General features: G+C 37.9%; 1 protein-coding gene across 2 annotated transcripts in view; it reads left to right on the forward strand.

Moving 5' to 3' along the window:
* Positions 1-2,931: 2,931 nt before the first annotated feature.
* The window catches only part of tfec (transcription factor EC), a 47,934-nt gene continuing 24,858 nt past the window's right edge, over positions 2,932-26,007 (forward strand). Inside the window, exons 1-2 of one of the 2 annotated variants that reach the window (XM_085137824.1) lie at positions 2,932-4,473; positions 14,300-14,529. In XM_085137824.1, the coding sequence (XP_084993950.1) occupies positions 14,323-14,529 (207 nt within the window). In that variant the 5' untranslated portion in view covers positions 2,932-4,473; positions 14,300-14,322. Of the gene's footprint in view, positions 4,474-13,674; positions 14,530-26,007 lie in introns of those variants that run through there. The other variant, XM_085137825.1, reaches the window with a different exon arrangement.

Consider the following 26,007-nt stretch of genomic DNA (forward strand, 5'->3'; position numbering starts at 1 on the left):
ATACAACCGAGTGTGACTCATTGGAAGAAAAATATAAAGAAATTGAGGGACAGGTCAAGACCTTTGCATAGTACGATACTTGCACAGTTTTGTTTTCTGTCTTGCAGTGTGGCATTTATATGGTTTCACCTAACCAAACTCCAGAACTAACTGGCAAAATAAAACCTCTTTTCTTTTTTCTTCAATTTTGTTCGAGTCTACCTTTACACCACTAGAGGGCACCGTTACGCTTTACAAATCTGTGAAACAGTCTCCTCAAATCACCCAACTGAGGCTCAAAGGAAATACAGTTCCATAATTTTAGACATTTGGCAGTGTACGCAGTAATTACAGTAAATGAAATGATTGATATTTTAACTTGAGGCTCCCAAAAACTCATGCTCACATTTACATTTTAATTTCAATTTAGAATAATTATTCTAAGCGCACTGACTGGACATAGGATGTGATATATAAAGAATTTTGTTTTATGTTTCTAGGATTATTTTTTTTAGGAGATCTTCATTATATTCTTACACTAAATTCTTAAAGAGGATGTGTAGCATTGTTAAGCACACACCGGCCTTAAACCTTCAGAGACAGTTGAAAGAGGGAACAAATACAAGGTGACTTGTTTTGGCGAAATCAGATAAAACCTCGCAGACCTTTAACTGAGCCATTCAACTTTCTGCGACGAAGATAAGAGAGGGAGAAGATAGCCATATGAAAAAAAAGAAAAACACACACACACAAAGAGAAAAGTTACGAGAGCCAGCAGCTACTGTGTACCTCACAATGGCTCTCGCTAAAGTTTGTGTCTCTTCTGATCTTCTCCCAGCTGGATGCCTGCTTTTCAGGCCCTCTCTCCTCTGATCTAACTTCAGACACTGGAGGGCCTTTTGCCAGCCTGCAAACTGTCAAAGTACCCCAGGAATCAAACGCAGTCGCACACTGTCAGGATCAAAGACCCGCAGGTAAACCAGACGAAGATACAGCCACATACAATTGCCACCTAAAAGGGAGGTTTTCATTTCAGAGCTTCTTATTTTGCGTCTGCAGGCAGACACCGTTTCACTTTGCCAAGTGCATCGATTAGAATAAAAGAAAAGAAAAACGAGCGGGCATTTGAAGAGACAACAGAGGCTTCGAGTTAAACCGAGTGTCTCTCAAGGAAACTTTTGGACAAAGACGGTAGGTAGGTTTGTGTTGGAGGAGTATATTCTCAAAGAATCTGCAGAGAACAGATAGATTTTTATAGGATGGTGAAGTGGAACGGGCAGAGAGGGGCATCACAAATAAATACATAGATTCCAATGTATTTCTCCTCTTCCAGTACGTGTGGCTGTAATGAATGCCTTGTGCAGCTGGTGGTGCTTTCAGTGGTTCTACATCAGATCAGACACTCCACAGGTAAGACCTGGCCTGTCCTGGAGAGATCAAACACCTCATTTCATTTCTTGGCACTTGCTCCGTTCTCCCTGCCTTTTCTCTCCTCCTCTCGTCTGTACCGTTGGCCTTGGCTTTGCTGTCTTTTTCTCTGTTTCTGCCAGAGCGCCCTGGGTCATAATCTTCACCCATAAATCTAATGTCGAGTGTCGGCTCTCGCTGAGTTCACTCACACACTGGCATTCCGCACATTCCGCCTGTTGAACAATAACAAGATCAGGGAGAGAAATCCCTACGTCATAAGTAAATCATGGTCATTTGTCAGGTGCATTACATGTTCTTGGAGGCACGGGAGATTATTTGGGCTGATTCGAGCCCTGCAGACATCAAGGAAGAATAAACTTAGAATAATCCAGCTGATATTTAAATTCAGTAGACAGTCTAAATAGATTTCGATCTAAAGCTTTTACTCAATCAGCTGATTAGTTGATTGGCGATTGCTAGTAATCAACTACAAAAATAAATACTGTTTATTAGTTTTTATCCGTAGTATAAAGCAGCAAGTTGAACATATTTTGGCACTTAGTCTACAGGATGTTGCTGGATAGTTTCTACTGACTAATGCAGGGGCATGTCTTGTGATATACAGTATGTATAAAATGACCATATTAATGTGAGCGTGCACTCCACGCACGCAGTCACAGATTCACGACTGTTTTTTTCTATCCTATTTTACAGTGATATGTAAAAACGAATCGAACGCTTTTATGGTACTAAATCAGTTAAGACAGTTTTAAGGGGAACATCAGTGCTCAAGTTCCATCCTGAGATATCATGTTAATGCGTTTAACTTCAGACAACAGAGGACTTGTGCCCTCTCTGTTGGTGTGTGAAGGCTCACATAGCCTTAAAATTGTGTTAAGACCCTGATTAAGCGAGAAAGAGACGATTCTGTCTCTACCAGAATAGTTCAGACTCTTTTTTTTTTTTCTTAAATAATGTTAGGGAATGTGTGTGTGAAAAGGGCTATGTACTAACATAACCCGACAGCATCTCTGACGTTTTGACTGAATGCCTAAATTCTCTTTGGATTCATTACAGTATTTGTTTGTTTGTTTTTCTGTCATACAGTACATGTCATAGAAATAATCCAACTTATTCTAAGAGTAGAAGAGTTGTACACTGTAACAAATTGCTTTAAAAATGTAAAATAAATAAAAATACAGTAATAATAAAGTAATCTACCATTTTTTGTGTGTTTTGAATACAGTTGAATGCTGTAAATGCTGATGTTGATGAGAAAACCACTGTCTTATTCAGCATCTTTTTTCTTTCTAATTAATAATCAGTGTGTTGACTTTAATTGTGGTGAATGTGCTATGTGCGTTCCATTATAATGGGCCATTATCACAACACGCTTACAGTTTTTCATTTGACAGGGACAATGTAGTTTAAGATGATGTGTTGCGCTAAGACTTTGTAGCTTTTTACATAGTTTTTTTTTATTTTTTATTTTTACATAGTTTCCTAATGTCCATACACCCTCCTCCATATGTGATTAATCATATTTAGTGATTAATCACTTCATCTTTGGGGGGGGTTTGTTGGAAAATTTACCACAGCAACATTCCTGTAACCTACGGGAGTTGCGAAAAAGCTAACATCATGTGCTAGTTCGAGGAAGACAAGATACTGACTGCATGGTACATGGGCAAGAACATTAAACTGTTCATAGGGAGAACAGTAGGAACACTGAAATAACCATAGAATGACAAGCTGACAGTATTAGAAAGCTTGTACTCTCGACAGAGACTTATTAAAAACAAATACAGTTATTGTTGATATAATATAAAATAGCAGTTAAATGCTGGTAAATCTAGATGCCGGTACTTTTCCCGCAATTCTAACAAGGAAATTACCCACAGAGTATCAAAATCAAAAACAAGTCACGGATAGCTCATAATAATTATTTTTGAGTGTTACCCTTTTCTTATGAGTTTCTAAAAACACACATAGTTGTGTATTTTCACATGTGCTGACATACTCACAGCTTTGGCCTTGTCTGCGAGCAGAGGTGCCTCCTCTCTGGCCCCTCAGACGAGGTTTGGTTTTTGGCTTGATTAACCACTTAGTTCAGTCTCTCAGACACAAGATTGCAGGGAAAAAGCAAGTAATGAAGTGCTTTTGAATTTGCATTCCTGAGAGCTTTCACAGACGCCTTGATTTCAGTCTGCCTTTGCTGTTTGTTCTTTGTCAAGAGATGTCTGCTATTTTAACGGTAACGCGTAACAAGTGTCCATCCAGCCTCCTCCATATTGCTCCCTCATCAACCTAACTGCCATGAATAAACACAATCAACATGCATCTGAAGGGGAATTTGAAGGCTTTTTCTCTTAAATCGTCCCTGATGGGTTGTTCATCATTGTTATCATGCAGATTACAGTGTGACCGTGAATGCAGTATTGAAGCCCTTTCCATCTGGAACCAAATGCCACGATTTCATAAAGCTGACCGAAAACACTTGTGTGTTTTCTTCTTATATTTCAAGTAGTCCTGATCAGTTATGAACAAACTGTCTCAAGAATATGAAATTAACAGTATTCTGTCTACACTCGAAAGTCAAGCCTTTATTTTTAGTGTCGACCTTGACAACAATATCAAAGTGAGGCAGCATGCTGCATTATCAGCTGGAGTGTAATTTACCTGGTAAGTACTGTGGTTTTGTTGAGAATTTCCAGAAAAAATACCCTCAAAGTCAGGTATAAAGTAAGTTCTGTTCACCACTTTACACTTTTCACATAAAACTTTAAGACTCTACAATTAAAGTAACCATCATGATGTCACACAATGACTTGCAAGAATCTGTGATTTCTTTTTTCCTGTTAGAGTGGCAGAGGGGCAGTTGACGTAAAAGCTTCCCTTTGCACCCCGCTTGAAAAGAGGAAATAGAATTTGGTTTAAATCTGGGGCCCTTTCACTGGCTCGGGCTTCCATCTGTCAAACGTCAAACAAGCACTTTGACTTGGATAAACTGAAGCTGGACTTGGATATAGAAAAGCTACATAAAATATACCAACGAGACTTTCAACAAAGAGTCCAAACAAACAGGTAAATGAGAATGTTTTCTTTGACAGACACACTAGGATGCAATTAATATTGTGCAGGCTATAATTTTACTTCTATATGTATAATGCGTATCACCTGTTCTTGCGGTCATGTGTGATGAAGAGGAAGAATTGTCCTTCACTTCTCCACAAGTAGCATCCTGTTTAACAGGAAGTTTGATACTTCCCGGTAGGCAGGTATGTTTTATTGGGTTCTTAAATAAATAGAGTTTGTGCTCACGTGTGAGCATAATGCTGAGAAATTTAAGCAATTTGGATAGACATTATTGAGATATAAATATGTTGTTCATATTTTAAGATTATTGAGTGCTATCAGCATAATCATTTTACGATAACGCGAATGCTCAACTTTTTCTTATGCAAGGCTCACATTTCTCAGATTTCTGAGACGGGACATCTCAGAGATGTTTACTTGGTTATGTAACACAATGAGGATATTTTAGTTTGCTGCTATACACTAAAATAATTTGATTCTTCATTATATTCATTTTTATATTCATGTTTTAAAAGTAAAGTTAATATTTGGACAAGATAACCACGCTGCATCAAGCCCCACAGCATCCTTTGTTTCCAGTTGCAACCTAACAACAAGTTATTATCGCGTGGGCATGTGGTCTGTTTGTGTATGTTTGTCTGGGTGCCGCTTTTAGAAATCAGAATGACACAGCGGGAAAAGTTCCTCATGGGGGACTTCCTCGTTTTCAGTCATCTGATATTATTTACAATATTTTAAGAAAAACTTCTCTAATCTTGCATCACGGGAATGTTGTTTTTGGAGTGCGTGTGCAGCGTGGGGGCTTGGGGAAGAGGAAAAAAAAAGCGTGGAGAGAATGAGCGGTGTGGCAAAGAGTGGGGATGTGTGTAAAAGACTAATGGGACAGTGAGTCACGATGAAGATCAGCGGCACAGCAGTGTGATGAACAGAAATGATCATAAAAGGTATAATTACGGGATTGCATCCAGTTATGTTTGGGGGCTTTTAGCTGTTATTAAAAGGTCAATGACAGAATTCAGTGTGGCTTTTAATCAAAAATATGAGAAGGTGAAAGAAATTGTGTCAGTGGTGTGTGCAGGGGTGCAGTGTGCAGCACCACAGATGTGTGCAACGCTGCAATTCCAGTCTATCTTCAAAGGGTGGCGTGCAAATATGGAGTAGCGTGCAGCATTGTGGAAGTGGTACTTTGACATGACTGACTGCACTCATTGCCCTCCGTATGTTTTGCAATTTTGAGAAATCAGTCTTCTCTGAGTCATGACTTGTCAGTAATGACATTTGAAAACTGACACTCATTCTGCCTTTCAAATATTCTAGGATTTGTTTCTTCTGTTTGTGGGGGCAAAACAGTTTCACGAAGGAAATAAAAGTTGGGGTTTTTTTGTTCTTTCTTTTTAAAGCTTCTGAAGTGAGTAAGTGAGAGCACCACAGCACCACCTTGTGGATGATATGGAAATGACAATATGGTCTGTTTCACCTCCTCAGAAGCACATATTTGTTTACACATGGTTGTTAAGACTTTGTGAAAAAATATAATCTCGGCTTTGAGAAACAACAAAAATAAGAATAAGAAACCTGGAAGACCAAGCCCAGTATTGTGTGGCTTCAAGTAGAGGTTCTGCCATTTCTGCAGGCGGTAGACAGATGTATGTAAGAAATGATGGGCTAATGGGATAATGTGCTGGAAGAATGTAAACATTGTCTGCTCTGAGGACTGACTTCAAAGTGAGCCTGTGGCAACCTCCTCTCAGCTGTGGCCCTTGACCGATGAAAAGGAAAGGTGAATGCTCATCCACTCTCAACAGCTTCTTCCTGAATCCACTCTTTGATGTCACTAAATGGATCTGATTGACACATACAGAACCTCTCTGTTTCCCATCTCCGGAGAGGGGTTGTTTTCGGCAATGCACAAGCATGCTTTAGCATGTGTTTCATCCCCTTTTCTGTTGTTGTTCCTTCATCAGAATGATCATTTTCATCTTTTAGCATTCAGTTTAGCAAGCGTTAGACAAGAGAAAGTGCTTTAGTTTTAAAAATGTATACTTTTAACTGGAGATCTCGTTATTAACGCACATCCTGGCAGTTATTTTGCAGACACATAACAACCACAGGGGTGAGTTTGAACAAGTACCAACTTCATGATTCCGTGGTTAAGGGTTAGCCCCAGGTGAGTGTTGTTTTGGTTTATTTATGTGACAAAAATTCCCAGCAGTTTCATATTTGTTAGACAATAAAAGCCGATTCCCCTTTTTCTTTTTCACAAAACCGAATCTGTTTCATAACTATTATTAAACCCACAGAACAACTGTCAAGTCTCTCTGTTGACCTTGCATTGACCCCTCCGGTTTTAAGTTTATTTTAGTTACATTGATTTCGCTACCATCATTTTTGAGCTGCTATATGTCACGTTGTCAGCTAGTGGGACTAATACACACTGGGGCTTCTTAACATGTGGCAAACAGTTTTCAGTCACAATTTTGTTCAGGCCTCAAAGGTCATATTATATAAGATTAGCTAAATGTAATGTTATTATCATCATCTGAGAGAAATGAATGAATGAGAGGTAAATACTAGTTATGAGGTTTAATGAATTCTCGGAGCTTAATGTTTTATAGGTGGACCTCATCACCCAGTGCAGCTTATGAATTTTTTTTCTTTTATATATATATATACATATTGGAATAAATATTGTTGCATGGATCTCAAAACCCTATTTAAGTGACTGCAATCTAACCCAAAATTTGATGACCAGTTAAAACACACAGGTTTGTAATACCTCGGCTCTTTAGACAAACTGAAAGCCCTCTGTAATAATGACCTCCTACGAGCGGTGTGTGTTTGCTGGCACGATCGGTGATAGAGGCTTGATCTGCAGTGTGTCTGAGCTCTTCATCATTATCTTGGCTCAGTGATTCATGTCTTGGGCACAGGGAACAAAACTCTTGTGGAGGCCTTGTTCCTGACGCAGTGGGATGCTGGGAGTGACAATAAGAGAGAATTAGGGGTGGAAAAAGCAAGTAAATAGGTTCCTAAATACATGGCAGCCCAGTGACAAAGCCCACTGTGGATAAGACGGCGAGCGAGCGAGAGGCAGAAGGTGGGGAGAGAGGCCTTGATGAAAATAAGTAGCGGCGCTCAAAGGGAGGCAAGGCTTGAGCGGATTGGAGGTGATGATGAGTGAAGAGCTGTACAAAGTAGTACATCTATGGGATAGGTTTTAATGAGGCAGACGTCCGTGTGTGTGTGTATGTGTGTGTATGTTTTCTCATCTGTGACACAGACACTCAGAAAATCCTCAGCAATGATACTCCTAACTTCCTGCCTCAACATGGGTGGGTAAAGGTTTGTGTGTGCAACATGGACACAGAGACAGTTATGATTTAAAAGAGATTATTTGATTATCGGGGTCATGATCAAAGTAGTCGATTAATACCGTAGACTGAATATAAAAGTGTTTCAACTTTTAGAACAGTTCCTACCTGAGCATCTTCAAGTTGTATCATTTTTTATGGTACAAAGTTTGAACATATAATGAGTGCTGTCAAATTTTAGCTTGGAAACAATCTGATATTAGCTTCAAATATCAGATTGTCTTCAGGAAAAACAATCTGATAAAACTTTTTTTGAACGTGAATATCTTAAAACTATTAAAGATAAAAGCCAGAAGTTTTCACTGGTCTTTCTTACCATTAATCGGGATCTGTCATTTGAGACCGAGCCATCAATGTAATGTCAGATTACTGGCTTGTTAAAATATGAAAAAAAAGTCCCCCATTCCTTCAAAGTCCCGTATTTGATCACACATTAATGAAAAACATCAAATTGCAAAAGACAACTAGTGACGATATCTGAATGGGATGTAGTTGAATTACACAACACTGAAAAATGTAGGATGTAGAATACTTTTTAACGGAAATTCTTAGTCACAAAAATGAAGAAGATGCTATTTGCATGTAATTCTCATGCTTAGATAGGATTGAGCAAATATCAGAAGCCGTACCAGAAAAATGGAAATATCAGAACATAGTCTATCCCAAATAGAAGAACATTATGGAATCTTTATTTTTTAAGACCTACTCTACCTACCTATAATCTTGAGACCAACTGCCCTGAGAAAGTCTGATAATTCAGATTAAAATATACTGAGAGGACAAAAAAATTATATATTTAACAAAATGATCTCAAATGATTCTCAGTTATAACTAGAATAGTTAACACAGTGTGTGGAAAAAGGCCTTAAAGTGGGCAGACTGACCCTTTCCCCCAAAATGTATTTGATATATGAAGGAAAAATTTCACAACAACCATTATGAAAGTTTTCTAACATAAATTTTTTTATGTAAATTGGAGATGGTTGAGCTTGGTTTGGTTGATAGATGGAATGACTGTAGAAAAAGGTTATGCATTAAATATGTATTCTTTATAATTTCCCCTGCGTAAAAAACAAGTCCACTTTCAGTATATCAAATTCTCTGTGGAAACTACCTCGCTCATAGACTAGAAGCTTTCTCCAATACAGCGTGATGTACGTTTTGTAAATTTAGGGAAAAAAAGATTGTAAAGGAGTGCTTAACTGGACACACTGCGAATGGTCAGGCAGTGCCGTTAATGGGAAGGAGGATCTGTATGTAGGAAACGAAACACTGTTGAACTATGTGTGAAATAAATAAAGAAATGAAATGAAAGAATGTCGGGTGTACTTGGTTTTTCTCCTCACTCGGAGGGTGAGTCCACAAACTAATGATAGCGTCGCAATGGCTATGGCCATCTTTTCTATACAGACTGTGTTTGATTACTAAAACTCTGATGCAGTTCAATTAAGTTCAAGTTAGTTTTTCAAACGGTGCAGTTCACATCAACAGTCAAGGTGCTTTATACTACAAATCCCTTCAATATTGGAGGGAAAACGCCAACAATTCAGCAATTCCCTATGAGCAAGGCCTTGGCTAAAGTGGTAAGGATAAAACTCCCTTTTGACAGGAAGAAACCACAAACACAGCCCAGGTTCAGGAAGTGGCAGCCATCCGTGGACGGACTGGAAGGGCATAGCAGAGGAGCACAAAAACATAACTAAATTTGACTTAATCAAGATCAAGATACAAACTAGTCACTCATGACAGATCAACAGGTCATCTGTCGTCTACAGAGAATGGCACCAGGCCTGTAACCTAATGAAAAGAGATGTAACCTCTGTAGCGCTGCTGCTTGTTGTTTTTCCGTGACCCCCCGTGGCTTAGTTTAACTGTAGTCGGTGTCTTCAGAGCAGCAGGAGACCTTTAATACTGGCGTTAGTTCTCAGTTGCAACAAAAGCAAATCAAAAGGCTCAATTAGGGGTAACACTTGTTAAACAAGCAAGGGGTCATAAGATGGTGATCTCATGAGATCAGGATGTCACAGTCACACTGTTTATAGTGTTGCATGGTCATTCAACGTGTAACTTTTAACGAGCCATGTTAACTAGGGTAACGTAATTAAAGAGGGTGAGCAAACACAGGATGCTATGTGGTTGTGTTTTGTCTTAGAAATCTCAGATTAAGGTAAATGAATAACAAGGAAAATGAATGACTAAGGTAAATTTACTCAAATAATCCATGTTGGTCTATAATAGTGCAAGAATGAGATGCAACCTGAATTCAAAGGAAGAAAGACAAAAAACATATTCAGGCTGTGCTTTTAAAATATACATTTTTAAAAGAAGTCAGTTAAATAATTATCGTCCCTTTCTCCAACTGATTCATTCTATTGTGATGTAAGGGGAATATTAGAGTAAATGATAAGATGGTTATTACAGGCACAAACTGTACCCCTGTTGATATGACATGCATCTAGCCACATATGACTTTAGTAACTGTAGTAATTGTATGGCAATTTAAAGGCAGCTGCAGTTTCTCACACACAGTCACACATTTGGGAAAAAGTTGGGCTGTTGTGTAAAATATAAATAAAAACAAAGTGTAATGATTGCACATCTCATATACCCAGATTTTATTCACAACAGAACATAGAAAAACTGTATCACTTAAAGAAAAATATATTTGCTCATGTTGAATTTGATCGTAGAATCACATTTTTAAAAATTTGACACAGCTTGTCATGTTACTTATTTGTTGCCAGTTAACCTAATGAGCAGCAAAATGTTCCTCCAGCTGTTTCCTTTTGGTACTACTTACTTTTCCAACCTTTTGTTGCCCATGTCCCAAGTTTTTAAAGACCTTTTCCTGCCATCAAATTCAAAAAGAATGAATATTTTTCAAGAAATAGTAACATTTCACAGTATAAACATTTGATACATGTTCTATGTTCTATTGTAAATTAAATATGGATTCATGACATTTGCAGATGTTGCATTTTTTTTAATCTACATTTTACTCAGCATTCCAATATTTTGGAATTTGGTTTTATAATGTCCTGAAACTGTGAAAACTGGCATTAAACATTTACTTAAGAAGACAGGCAGTGATACTGTGTTTCACTTCCAGCCATCCATTTGATCTAAATGTGCACTTTATGAATTAGTAATGGAGTAGGGATAACTGGGTGACAAAAGGTTTGTTGAGTGGCATTGCCATCCCCACAAAACACTTAGTTAATTGTCAATTAAGAAAGATGCCTTGCTCATGGCCTAACAGAGAGGCCCACAAACCACAGACAAAGACTCACACTAAACCCACACAAACAAACCACTTGTTCCAGATGACCATTTTTGCAGGAATGCAGCTAGGTGGACAAAACCCTTTCTCTACATTTACAAAAACCTGTTTTCTCATAGCGGGCCTACGTCATCTACACGGTTTTACACGGTGCATAGAAGTGCCTGGCAGATTCTGCGATGTTGGCTCCAGAATAAAAGGCAATTAAGCACTGTTTGCACTGTGCTTAGACAGCCATATGCCTAGCTAATTAACCTCCCACATAATAAGGAGGAGGGAAGGAAGAAGACACTGCAAGATTATAATCGCGCACATCCTTCGAGTCTCTCACCCTTCCCCCTCTTTGTGTTCAATCAGTTCTGCTTGCTGTTCTGCTGTAATAAATGCTCTCTTATTTTGCATGTATTCTGTGTTACTACTCCTCTATGACAGCTAATTTGCACTCAGATATTGTAATTTTGATATGAAGTGCTTACTTACCTCCACATTTGCACCCTTGCTTGGCTCCCCCGCAGGATCATCGGCTATTGTCGACTTCTCCCCATCTAACCTACTTCTGGGCTCGTCTCCCCAGTATGTTTCCGCGAGGACCAATCCCCTTTATTTTAGAGTGGAACATTTTAATTTCTTTCATGTCACCAGTGATTCTCCATGTTAGACATCTTCTTGAATCTTTTGAAGACAAAAAATAAAAATAACTCCAAGAAAGTGAGATTTCTTTTCCCAACCAGTTAAAACACAGTTTCAGACTTTTTAAGCACAGCACTCTGTAAAAGTCTTGAATAACCCCTCTTTTATCTATATTTTACTTTCTAGGAGTCAGACTTTCTTATAATAATTTTAAAGTGGTTTTGAGAAATAGTTCATTTCCAGTCCTTGTACCTGACCATTTTCAGGGGAATGGTCAAGCCACTTAGCACTGTCCCGTGAATCATTCAAGCATAAAAAGGCCGCTCACTCAAGTGATGAGCCAGTGTTGTGTCAACACAAAACAGACAACTTAGCAAAGAACCAATTTCACACTGTATCTTGATTCATTTTGTTACCAGCAGCCTGTCTCAAAAACACATAATTTGTTCCAATTTCTTTAGTTGAAATGCCAAGGATTACACAGTTGACAGGCATAAAACAGCATTTTTGCACCAACAAGGTAATTCACAAACAGCTATTAGCTGAAAACTTGGCATATCTCAGCATGGTGGGAAATGTGTCTTTAAAAAATCTGAGGAAATTGAACAAGTGGAGGACAAAAGATGAAGTGTCAGGCCTATAAAACAACTGACAGCTGATGAACTGTATCGGAAAGTCATGTCTTTAAGAAATCGGGGGGAAAAAATCCAACAAAGACCTGACACAGGTCCCAAGAGATGCATCTGGCCTTCTGTTTGTCCAACTATTGTTAACTGAAGCTTCATTAGAAGTGGTCCCTGTGGAAAGGTGGCTGTGAAGAAGACATTCTTAAGGAGAAAATGCTTGGGTTTTCCAAATTAAACAAGAACTGCACTGGACATTTGTGGCAAGAGGGCTATCTATAAAACACACTGGAGACTGCATTTCAGCCTGCAGCATTGGAGATCTTGTCAAAACTGATGGAATCACGAACTCATCAGCATTAGATTTTGATCCACAGTGCAATACAATCTGGAAAGGATTTGATTGGCAAAAACTTCATTTTTCAGCATTTTTTTTTTTACTGCCAATCCAGTAAAAACATACCTGGATAGAAATAGACTCTATCAGTCGTGGATTGGCCTCCCTAAAACCTGGACCTCAGCATTATTGAAACTGTGTGTGGAACGTCTTAGCAGCGAAGAGACCAAAAGGTAAGAAGGTCTTTAAATGTCCTTCAAGAAGCCCGGAGAAGCATTCCTGAAGACTCCGTAAAGAAATGAGAAGAAAGTTAAAGTGCCTAAGAGAGTTCAGGCTGTGTTGAAGAATAAATGTGGTCACAGCAAATATTGACGTGTAAAACTGTTTCTGTCTTATATACTGTATTTGCATATACGTTTGCGTGTTTTGATAAACTGCTGCATGTGTTTCCATCTTCCTAGCAAAATATAAAGAAATGAAGAGGTGCACAGTAATGTATTAAGTGATAAATAGTGTTAAGTTAGAAAAATCAAATGTATTTGCCTGTCTGGCACTGCTAATAGATCTTTAATGTCTTGATTTCCAGCAAGTAAAATAATAAATATAATAATAAAAGAAAATACAATAGGCCTGCTATTTGCCTAATAGGCCCCTTGCCATTTTCAATGGCTGATAATATTGACAATTAAATATAAAAGGCTGGTTGACATAAATGTTTAATTCCAATCAAACTTGCTTTTGATTTAATACATCAACTGATTCTGCTTAGGCTACAGCCTCAGAGATGCTTTCATCTGGGGCATGCTGCTTGTTGTTATTTCAGTCGCACAAGTAATCATGTTTGCTCGTCTATTCACTCGTTAATGGAAATACTAAAAGTTTTATGGAATTAAACCTTAAGTAAATCAAATGTGGAGCCATTTAGTCATTTCACAAATAAACTCAAGTAAGTTACTATTGTTCCTGAACTCAATACAGTCGAGGGAATCCTGTAAGTGGATACAATTAAGTTCTCAAATCTGATGGGAGACAGCAAGGCTCCCAGACAGAAACAAACAAAAAAGGACACTAAGGAAGTAGTAGTATTAGCAGTTGTAGTAGTAAAGTAAGTGACCTTTTTGCATAGCCACTTATGTGAATGAGGTAAGTGAATTTTGAAGGACAGCTGTTCTGCTAAATGCCTAAAGTCTCCTACAAGTTGTTTCCACGTGATAGATACATCCCACTGTGACTGATGTGCGCTAATGTAGTTGGAAATTATTCCTCTAAGGTCTTTAAGGAAAACGCCCTACTTTCAAGATTAGCAGTATGTTAGACTTTGGTAACTAATCAGCTGGAGTCTATAGCTGTCTAAAAAAAACTCTGCTGATTTACTAACGAATATAAACTCATGCAAACACAGGCCCCAAATCCAACAGTGCAGCCACTTCCTGCCCTCTTGCTTCCCTTTCTTTAACAAGATATTTGCTGAGAAATTCAAGTATAAATCATGATTTAATAAGGATAATGTAACAATTTCATTACAAGAATTAGTTAATTTGCTGACTAATTGTTATTTCCTTTTTTTCCTTAGATCCAGTTTTGGGTTGTTCGAAAATGTTCCAGTCGCGCTCCAGTCCAGACAACCAGTGCGTGATTAGTGGACAGGGTTTATATGATTCTGAGCCACATCCACATTGGCCTCAGTTCTGCCCCCCTCATCCCAGCGGCGCCATCCGTAATGCTCGCTCCCAGTGTCCCTATGGTGAAGTCTACACCAGGCCACCAGCTCCATTTTGGAGGCAGTCCAAAAACATGTGGAAGGTAGGTTATGAGTTATGAGGTTATGAGATCATCAAATACCACTGAAACATTATTAAATATGATAAATAAAACTGACTGAAAGAAGAGATTTGTGGCACTTTGCTGAACAGATATCAAGGACTGTCAATAAAATACAGAGAATTATTTGAAAAAGGTGATGTGGCAGAGTTTAATTCATTTCAACTTAGTGCTGTGCCACTGAAACGACTTGCTAATGAGAGTGAATATTATTGATTGTAATATGGCGGAGGTTTACCTTCATGACCAGAACCTACAATGTACACTAGCAACCAATGATAGGCACGATCGGTATCTGTTAGCAATCAAAATCCCGTTATATGGGGTTTAGGTACAGATATCAGAAGGAAATACAAAAATACAAATGAGTACAATCAATGAAAAAAATTCACAATTATATTCACAATAGAACATTAATCTCAAATGTTTAAACTTAGGAATGTCCCACAAAAAAATTTGATGTCAAAAATCATCTCTAAAAACAGTCGGGATGGAGTAAATAAACACTTAGAAAAGCTAAAAGAACATTTTGGAACTCATTAGGTTGATGCGAGCGTCTTAGTAGGTTCACAAATTTGTAAAAAATTGTGTCTACAATTTGTCGAATAATTTCAGATGAATTTTCTTAACTTAGAATTTAAAGACTTTGATGAGCTCAACATATAACATACATAATATTGTCAAAAGATTCTGGGAATCTGGAGAAATCTCTGTGTGCAGACAATTGGTAAATAAAATCAAAATAAGATGCCTCATGATCTTTGAGCCCTCAAGCAGCACTTCATTAAAAACAGGCACGATTTTATCACGGAAATCACTGCGTGAACTCAGTTCCCCGTGACATCCAGAAATAAAGGTTAAAGCTTTACCATGCAGAGAAGACGTATGACAGAGTTTTAGTGGCATTTCTGTGCCCACTGAAATGCATTAGCGGCATTCCTTATCTTCTCTGTGCCAAGGCTCATTTCAAATGGATGGAGGTAAATGGCTTAAATGCCATTGTCTGAACACAAAATGATTTGTGTTCAGACAAATCAGATTTGAAATTTGTTTTTGGAAATCATGGCGATGCTGCCATCAATTAATTTATCTATCTATCTATCTGCCATATCCTTGTTTTTTTGGGGTTTTTTTTTTGGTGCATTCCTCTCCCTTTGTTTTTCTCTGTCACTTTACATTACATTACACTAATGGTGAGGAAATAAAACTGTGACCTGAGCATAAACAATTAACACCTGTAGCTACAAAGACTAACAATGTGTGTTTTTTCTTATTCACACACTGCGCTAATAGCCCATATATCACCACAGGTATTTAATTACTGAACTGTCAGGTTAAGAAAATGTTGTCACATGTATAATTACGAAGCTCTATGTAATGCATCGACTGACATAAATATAGAATGCAATCAGGTCGTAAACACAGAGGGGACTCTCCTGGTGAACCTCCTCTTGCCTGCCACATGTAAATACCAATGAAACGTTACTCTCTTTTCATCAAAGCTATTTAGAGGCCTTTGAAAAAGGTCACAGTAAAGATGACTGTGGAAGAAATGCTTATTTGCTGGATTTTTTTTTTTTTTACTGATAATAATCTTTTCTTAGTATTTGCTAATAATATATAATATATACTAGCCTATTTGTGACTATTTGTGGTTGTTGTTCACACATGGCAAGAACTATTTGAATGATCCAAGTTTTAGGGGTCATTTCCTTGATATTTTGTCTCTGGATATTGTTGCCCGATTGTCCAAGGAACTCCAAAAACTGCACACACAATGTGCTGACAGCTCACTGAGCCATAACTGGCTTCCGCAATTACTGTATGCCACTGGAAGTATGCATAATTTGGGTATTCATATCATGTACTGTTGCATATGTGTGTATTTTCTTAGATTGCACAGAGATTGCATGTGTCGTCCAGGACCATTTATTTTCCTGCTTTGCTTTGATGCAAAAAGTAGGGCTGAATTTTGGATGTTTGGGATGCGTTAGGGGGTATTGTGAAAAGAGTCAAATGACTCCCAGATCGGCTGGAGTCGTCTCTTGGCTTTGGGGAGGTAAGTTCTGCAAGGGATGCATGAATCAGACTTTTAGAGGAGGAGGAACGGAAAACATCAGATGGATGACTAGTAGACTTCAAAGCATTGTTGGAGCATGTTTTTCACTTCAGTGGGAGGCCTTTCATGTGCTAAAGTTTCTCTGATGTGTGATGTGTGTGTTTGTGTACATGCACAAATACTTGCGGGTGTTTGTGAGTTGATGTCTGCCTCAAGCTAGCCCTTTCACTAGTGGCTAGGTCAATTCAGGTAACTTCCTTCTCCTAATTAAAAGAACTACTTAGCTGAGTCTATCTATCTATCTATCTATCTATCTATGGTATCTGCCATATCCTTGTTTGTTTTGGGTTTTTTTTTGGTGCATCTATCTATCTATATAAATGTATATTGTTAATTAGGCAAATACCAAACTGAATTAATGTTTTTTACTTACACACTGAATTTCTCTCTACAGTAATTATATTTTGGCATTAAAACTATATATAATTTCAGTCAAACAGCTAGCCCATATTGTCTACTGCAAGTGAATCTCACTATACAACCAACAACACAAACATTGTTTGTCTAATATTCACAGCAGGGCATTTGAGTCAGTGAGGAAACACAAAAAAAACTTCAGTGTGTTGCTGGGTGTGTAATGAATTAATGCAGCAGTCCCCAACCCCCGGGCCTCGGACCGGTACTGGTCCGTGAGTCGTTTGGTACCGGGCCGCGAGAGTTGAGGCTCAGGTGTGAAATGTATGGTTTTCAGGGTTTTCAGCGTTATTTTGTTATCGTTTTGATCGTTAACTCCGTTTCCCTGGGTCTTTTCCCGTGTGTTATGAATAAATAACAAAAAAGGTTGGGGACCGCTGAATTAATGGATAAAATGAAATGAAGATTCCTCAATTTGCAAACGTTGCAGATTTCTAAATCAGATTGATTCCACACTGGAAAGGTATTTCTTGTTCCACCTAGAAGGTCAGCTACAATTCCACTACACCTAGCAGACCATCAGTGATTATGAGCTCTAAATCCCAGTCACACAGGCTGAGAGATTATTTGGTAACCAGAAAATATAACGAAAATGTAGGTGAAGTGTAGGTATGGAAAAAGTGTTATTCTTTGACCAGTGGTAAGTGGTTACTGAAGGTTACTGCCAGCTGTCTCAGCCATGTAGGTCTAGAAACCGGTCAGTAAACCACTGCTAAAAAAGAGTTAATATGGAAAAATGTGTATCCTCCAACTGGTTGGTGAGTGGTTGCTGGAGGTTGACATACAGCGCTGCAACAAAAACTCCTTGTGATTGCTTTGGTCCCAAGCAGTTGCTCCTAGTTTGTATAAAGGACAAAGACTTATTTGCAAACATTGGCCTAAAACTGGCTTAGCAGTGGTTAAACTGAAATGTGTGACACAAACTGGAAATGGAGACCTTTTGCCTTCAATGCATAAGTTGCACCTTTTGAAATGTGTTGGTTTTAAGGTAACGTTTCCTTTGAAGGTGAATGTTCTTCATTTCTGGTTTGTGCTGCACTTTTATAAGTTTCACTACCGCTCCATGATTCCTCTGTGAGTATATACAGACAATTCACTTTCTTCCATGCAAACAAAGGCAGCAATCATAAGGAGGTTTTTAGTGCAACACTGTCTTTGTGACTGAATGAAATGAAACGAACTAACAAAGCATTTAAGGTAGAAAAGAAGTAAGGACTTAGTTAAGATTGAAGTGAGGGCTGAAAGGAGAAGAATCAGAAGAAGAAAGATAGAAAAAATGTATCAGGGCAACAAGGACATTAACAGGCCAAAGCATGAGAGAGCAGCAGTGATGGGTGTAGACCACCCATCTGGACTGGCTCAGCGCCTGGGCTGGCCCGGGTTAGCCCACAGGACTGGATGTATGCATGAGTGAAGAAACAGAGGTCCTATGCAATAATTCAAAGAGATGAGTCAAGGCATCGGAAATATTAAACATATAAATGAAAACAGACATATTTCCTGCATTGACTCTGAACCTGGAATAACCGAGAGTCCCTTAAACTAGAATTAAACCTCACAACTATGAAATAAGATAATAGTAAGCATGCAGTTGAATCATATTTCGGTTAGCAGGCATAAAAGAAGGAAAAAAATGTGTATTTTTTGCACTGGGGGAAAGAAAAGTAACAGTTTATTTTACCATCTCTGCCATTTTGTAGACCATAAAATGGTTCATTAAAGAGTCATGTACATAATTAGAACACATTTTCTGTTTATGATGTGAGTATAGACTTCGTATTCATAATTTAAAAGTTGTTACGTTGAGTCAAACACTGGCTGTGGGTAAAGACTAAAGTTTTATATGTGCATTTCCTGATTAGATCTGTGCATAAAAATTCTAATTATCAAATACCAACTAGAGGTATTCAGGCTTTTTTATGGCCAGACCAATTGTGCAGCTTTTTGACTTCTGCATTATGCTCAACAGAGTCAGATTTACACAGTATACTGTAAATAAAATTAGCTAATCAAATAAAGCCTCGGTTTTAAATCCTGTTTTCTCTAAGACAGTTATCCTCACAGAGACAACAGTTTCCCTGTCTCTCATATTTAAATTAGTCCGTCTAAAGCAGGACTACACACAGGTAAAGTACTGTAATTTTATCTCCTTTTTTTTTACATTTCATGACCGCAAATACTAAAGTGAAATTGGATTTTCTACTCACTAACAAAGCTATGAGTGAAAGGGAGAAGTTCTCCTTACACCCAAACTGAGACACACAGTTTAATGACAATGAAAAAAACTGTCAAAAATTTAAATATGTAACGGTGATGCTATTACAACGCTAGCACAGAGTTAATATTAAAAGTTTCCTTGTAATTACAAACCTGGTTTAATGCATACTCACAGATGCAGATGAGCTCAAATGGACATATAATTATTTTTATAAATCAAAATAGAATATATTTGTTGTTTCTTTCAAATTGCTTATGAGTAAAAGTATTTTTTCTTCTTTTTTCTGCATTATTTAGTGATGAAATTTCTATCTTTGTGATATTTTTCCCACAGAGGTATTTTCCCTGACCCTTTCTGATATAAAAGAGCTCTAAGACACTAATAGGATTAGACAAGAATGACCCTCTAAATGCTTCACATTCATTTCTTCAGTGTTTCACACTGAAAATAACTAACCCCAGCTTGTGCAACACACACACACACACACACACACACACACACACACACACACACACACACACACACACACACACCACCACCTGTCCAGCTTGCCCCTGATCTCCTCCTGCACCAACTGTTCTTACAACACCACAGATCAAGCCATTCATTAGACTGTCCCAATAATTGACACAAAGAAGAAAGCACAGACCACTTCTGGTTAAAACATATCATAATCCCTCTAGGTGGGGTGGGAGGGGAGTTTTAAGGCCACCAAGAAAGCTATTCATAGTATCCAGAAACATGTAGAGACCTCCGGGAAAGACATTATGAGGTGTTGGTTGAGACTTGGTATGACACCCCTGGGAAGAATGGTGATTAAAAATGAAGAGGATCAACTGCACTCTAAGACTTTTACAACCTGTTATTAGGTGTTAAAATACAGACTAATGTGTTAATGATGCTGCAAGAATACTAGCAAGTACGTGAAGATGTTGCACTTGAGAACAAATGTCTTGTGCTCCCCGTAAATCTGTGCCAGCAAACCTGTAATCATTCCAGTGTTGACAACCCAAAGTTCAAAAGGCAGAATGACAAGAGCTTCAACATTTTTGAAGATTATTTGTTTTGTTCTCAACTTTTTTCAATTTTAAAGTTTTAAATTGTGAATTTACTTTAGCAGTCTTGATCTTTATCTAGTGGTTTTAGTTTGATTGTAGGTTTTGAAGTGCTGTGAGTTACTCGCTAATTTATTTCATTAATCAAACCCATTGAGTCTGCATGCATAATCATATTGATTTACATATCTGTTTCACACAAAGATTAAAAAATATAATTTAATTCCAAAATTTTTCTTTAAGCCTCACATATTTAAACGGTTTGTCTTGAAGTGATTAGGTATTGTGTGAGTCAAGCAGTAAAGTGATCAGTGACATGGTAAAAAGCCACTGTTTTCAGTGTATTAAGAGACAGTAACTGCTGGTAATTATCTTAAGAGCATGAACCACATCAAGCCATTTTCTCCCCTGTGCCACTCTTATCTATCTCCATTTCTTTACTTTTATGGTGTTGTTTCCCGTGACAATGAGTGGGTTCATGTCCTCTGGCAGTCTCTGTGACTGCAGTCCTTCAGGCATTTCTGACCTAATGAAGTGAATTTGTGAATTGAAGCCTAAGCTAGATTTTTTCCCCCGATTAGTATATGTTCATATAACTTTCTAACAACTAATTGTAATTGTTGTGCCATTAGAATAATCTGATACCAATATTGTCATAAAGTGAAAAAGTCCCCTTTGATAGGGCTGAGTGTTTTGGCTAACACTCTGTAATTATTTGGGATATGAAGAGACTTATTTATGCAATTTTGAACACCCAAGATGTTTAGCATTATTTGTTGATATGAGTTTGAGCTCTTTAAAAGCATTTTAAAATGTTGTAAATGAGTGGCAGGTGTGGACATTCGAAGGAAGGAAGGAAGGAAGGAAGGAAGGAAGGAAGGAAGGAAGGAAGGAAGGAAGGAAGGAAGGAAGGAAGGAAGGAAGGAAGGAAGGAAGGAAGGAAGGAAGGAAGGATGGATGGATGGATGGATGGATGGATGGATGGATGGATGGATGGATGGATGGATGGATGGATGGATGGATGGATGGATGGATGGATGGATGGATGGATGATCTTACACTGTAAATGCCATTTTGCTTAGGAAAATCATACCTCTGATAAACCAGTCAGACTGTAATGTTCAACATAACTGATAATATTAACATGTAATCTTTAATCATATCTAAAAATAAAATAGGGAATGTCTGGGTTTATAATAGAATAAGACTTCTCAGCTTATTTTTAAAATGATCAAAGTTCTAAGTCATTCTGCAACGTAATTACATTCTGTAATGTAATGTTCAGTGTAAAAGATTTAAACAGAGTAATGCTTAATCTATTATTGGCTACTTCTGATGTAGAATTGGAACTCTCAAGAAGCTATTTTTGTAATCATATCTATAACATTACTTCATATTTCAAGCTTTCAAAACACAAAGGTTTCCATAGCAGCATCCAACAGGATTGAACTGCAACATCCTAAAATAACCTCAAACAATGTATCTGCGGTGAGAAAATTCAGTAGGAAACCGTTGGACATGTGAAATGTAAAATTTACTTGTGACGTTTCTTCTGAGCTTTAGTCAGTTTTACATTATTGATCAATGTTTACATCTTACAATAAAGAATGTTCCCAAGCTTTCTCTATAGGCTTTCATAAAAATTGGAAAACAATTTCAAAGAACTTTTTTTTAGTATAAACAGAAAGACTTAATGGTATTTTTGGTATATAAAAGTACAGTTCTTAATTCTTATGATCTCATTTAAATGAATGGAATCATAACTGTTACATGAATAATGATCTCTATACCTGCAACCATTGGGTCCACGTATGCCCTCTTTTATCACTGGGCTGCACTTCCTCTAATACTGATGCCATCCTAGTTGAAACCCACGTACCTAATACAGCCATTCATCCAACCATTCAACTCTGGGCATCAGTGGGGCCCCCACATAGTCTATAACCTTTATAAGATTAATGCAATGGATTGAGCAGGTGTCTGCCAAAATTCCATTCCCATTTAAACCTTCCAGCCCATACCCACAGCCTAATCCTATTAGGCCCAATTGAGTGAAGTCCACAGTCTTTTTCAGTTAAACTAAGTTCATGCACTAATAGGATTCAAAAGGGGGCAAAAAAGGTACAACGAAGAGAGCAGCAGTGTTAGTGTGTGGCTCGGGAAGTGGACAGTATTGGGACCAGTAGGGGCTTCCTGCTGAGTTTGGGGATATGTGGGAGCGAGGAAACAAGCCGGAGGTCTCCCTCAAGGTGGAGAAGCAAGAACAGCTGGTGTTTGGGAGTCTCTTGCATGTTTGTGTATGTATGTGCTCCATGGATAATAAATGGTGTGATTTATAAGTGAACAGTTTAATTGATGAAAGATGATTGGAGGAAGATTATCACATTTATCTGTATGTATGTGATCTGTATATATATATACATGATTTGACTACTTGCTGCTCATTGCTGCAAGCTGTAATAGATCAATGTTCTGCCAAGTGAAAAGGGAAATGAAGACAAAATATGTGGTTTGGAGAATCTGATAAATTTATCTTAATCTTTCAAACATCCATCTGAATGTCTGCACATGAAGTGGATTTTGTAGTGAGACATATTACATTATGTGTCATAATGCATGTCACAAGGGCCATGTTATTTTCTTTTCAACAAATGAATCACTGTAATATAAGGGACACGGATGCAGACAACAAACAAGACAAAATGGTACACAACAGTCATATAAAATCAAATCAAATCAAATCAAATAAACAAAAAAAATTGCATTTAGCATCACAATTAGAATTTCACTTGTACCAAAAACTTCCTGGTAAGAATGAAATCCCAAGATGCAATCTAAATTGAGGGGTCCTCGAGTCAAAAGACAGTAGGAAACACCACTCTTGGCCTTAAACAATCAAAAACTTTGTCACCTCATTGATTCCTTTCTATTTTGGGTTTGTAGCTACAACATATTATCAAGACCCTTTGTTAACCGCCCCCTCTGTCCTTTTGTGCCTGCTAAAAGACAAGATGAGCACTTGTGATAGGCAAAGCAGCACATACTCACGCACACCAAATTAAGGAGGTCAGAAGAGGACACCGTGTTTAGCCAATGGTATCAGTGACACAGATATACCCTGAGGATTTATCCTTTCAGGACGGACCATAGCCAGAGGTGCTAAATGGGACTCCCTTTGAAGAAAACAAATCCAAAAGGACTTGAGAGACAAAAGGTTAGCACAGGATTTCATTCATCTTACATAGTCTTATGTATTGAAAAACAAACAAGGAACAAAGACTCTGAAGAGATACTTGACATTAACTGCAAGTACTAAAGCTTATTTTACGTAGGCTTTTAAAGTAATAGCACTGAGTTAATAGAATCATAACTGTTTTATTATTACAACCCTGTTTCCCCCAAAACGTTGAATGCTGTTTAAAATGTAAGTCAAAAATGAAATACAATGATTTGTGAATCTGGGACATATATATAAATTTGTGATACAAAAACACTGCGTCCTCAGTTCAGATGAATAGAAGTAGAACTCGCCAGACAGATAATTAAACCATTATATGCTGTCTATTCTTATAATGGTTTAAAGAGGGGCCGCCATGTTACCTAACCTGATTACATCTTTCCTTTGCTTCTTCATTTGTTTTTTATCCTTACATGTCAAAAAGTCTTTATTTCCGGGATGCTTCTATCCATATAATGAAAATACAGAAACAAGGGTAACACACGAGAATAGAGTGATAGTGATATTTCTACAGGACTGCATGCAATCCTGTGAAGGCCACATTTCAGTAGTTTGTAGAACCACTAATAGCAGCAACAGTTTGAAGTGCTTTACATTATTTTGGTTCACTATTCTTTACAAAGTTGTTTCAGTTCATTAGGTTTTGCAGATTTTCATTTATAACAGTTGTCTTCAGGTCCTGGCACAGCATTTTAATCAGAATGAAGACTGGGATTGGGTGTAGCAATGACTGCAAATAAGTTTAAACACCTTGAGTCTTTGTTCTTTTCAGCCATTCTGTTGCATGATGCAATTTCAGCCAAACTTTAGTTGTCAGACAAATGGCCCTATATTGGACTCTAGAATACTTTGAATACAGAGGAGTGCATTTTCAACTCATTGAATACTAGGTGCCCAGGTCCCGTGGCTGCTTTTGGTTGATATGCTGTGTTTGGATTTCTCTGAATGTGGCCCTGTGCATTATGACCAAACATCTCCACCTTTGTTCTAGACACTGTTTCTGATTGCACTGTCACAAGCTTTCATGCTAACTGGGGTCTGTAGAGTCTGTAATACTGTTATAAATTAAGTCTATGTAGGTTCTCAGTCTTCCAGGTGAAGGTAGTCTAAGAAGCTTGGGGGGAAAAAAGTAATTATATTTTATAAATTGTGTATAAATCAACAAGACCTATTCCTGTGATTTGCTCAATATTGTAGTTCCATATTAGTTCAGTGGTCAGCTAGCTTAGCTTAGCCTAAAAAATAGAAACATGGGGGAAAATGAGCCTGGTTTTCTTTAGAATACAACTATTTTTTTTAGCTTACTAATTATATTGTTGTTATGGAAGATTGCGTATTTATCTACTATTATCCTGGTGATACAGTTATGAAAGTGGCATTATTAATCATGTCATCTCATTCTTGGCAAGAACACTCGATGTACACTTAACAAATGTGCACTTAAAAGAGCACAAAACTTTTCCTTTTATGTGTTATAATGGGTTAATACATCGGAATGGTGCTCTTCTTGTGAGTAGATTGTGTGACACATTTTGTAGTGTAGATCTGCTGAGTGTATAATTCAATTATGAGTCAGATTTTATCCTTAGAAGACCCTAATTGTCCAGCTCAAGTGCCATCATTGCCAAAATATTATGTACTGGTTTGAGTGTGTGTGTGTGTGTGTGTATGTGTATGTGTGTGTGTGAGAGAGAGATAGAGTCCAGTGATGTAGACTAAACTACGAAAAGGCAGGAGGGAGGGAGAAAGAGTAATATAGCTGAGTACAATGATGGAACAGAGAGTAGGAGGGAAAAAAATCAAAGAATTGGAATAATTGGCATAATTCAAGGTGGCTGGGCACAGTCAGGGGGAGTGTCAGCGTTGGGCGAATCTTTTGCCATCCTCAAAGAGAGACAGTCTGCACAATTAGCCAGTCGAACTCTGACCCCGCTCAGAATAATTAATGAATAACAGAGAGGATAAAGACAAAAGGCGCAGAGCGGTCTGGTTGAGTGGTGAGCGAGGGTAATACATCAAAGAATGCCGTTAATTGGCCCTGTGGCTTTCATTCTTTGCCCTATTTCTTTCAATTCATTGACTCAAAATAATGGGTTCAGGTTCATTATCAACAGGTTGTAAGCCCTGGGAGTGCCAAAATTCAACTGGAGAGTCAGGGGTGTGTGAGTGAGCGTGCATATGCTTGCCAGTCCATGTGTACAAAAACGTGTGTAATGGCTTAGATTTTTGCCTGCCCCCCCTCCAAATCTTGACAACATCAATTCCACACAGGAAAACTAAGAGTTGTACAGGCAGGTTGAGAGCAAAGAGCAATAGACTGCAATTTTTAACTTCATTTTTTTATTTTTAAATAGTTGTGCAAGAACGTAGACATACAACTTTTACTGTTTATGTTTGTGAGTCCTACGAGTCCTGT

This window comes from Neolamprologus multifasciatus, chromosome 17 (assembly GCF_963576455.1).
Source record: "Neolamprologus multifasciatus chromosome 17, fNeoMul1.2, whole genome shotgun sequence".
Lineage (NCBI taxonomy): Eukaryota > Metazoa > Chordata > Actinopteri > Cichliformes > Cichlidae > Neolamprologus > Neolamprologus multifasciatus.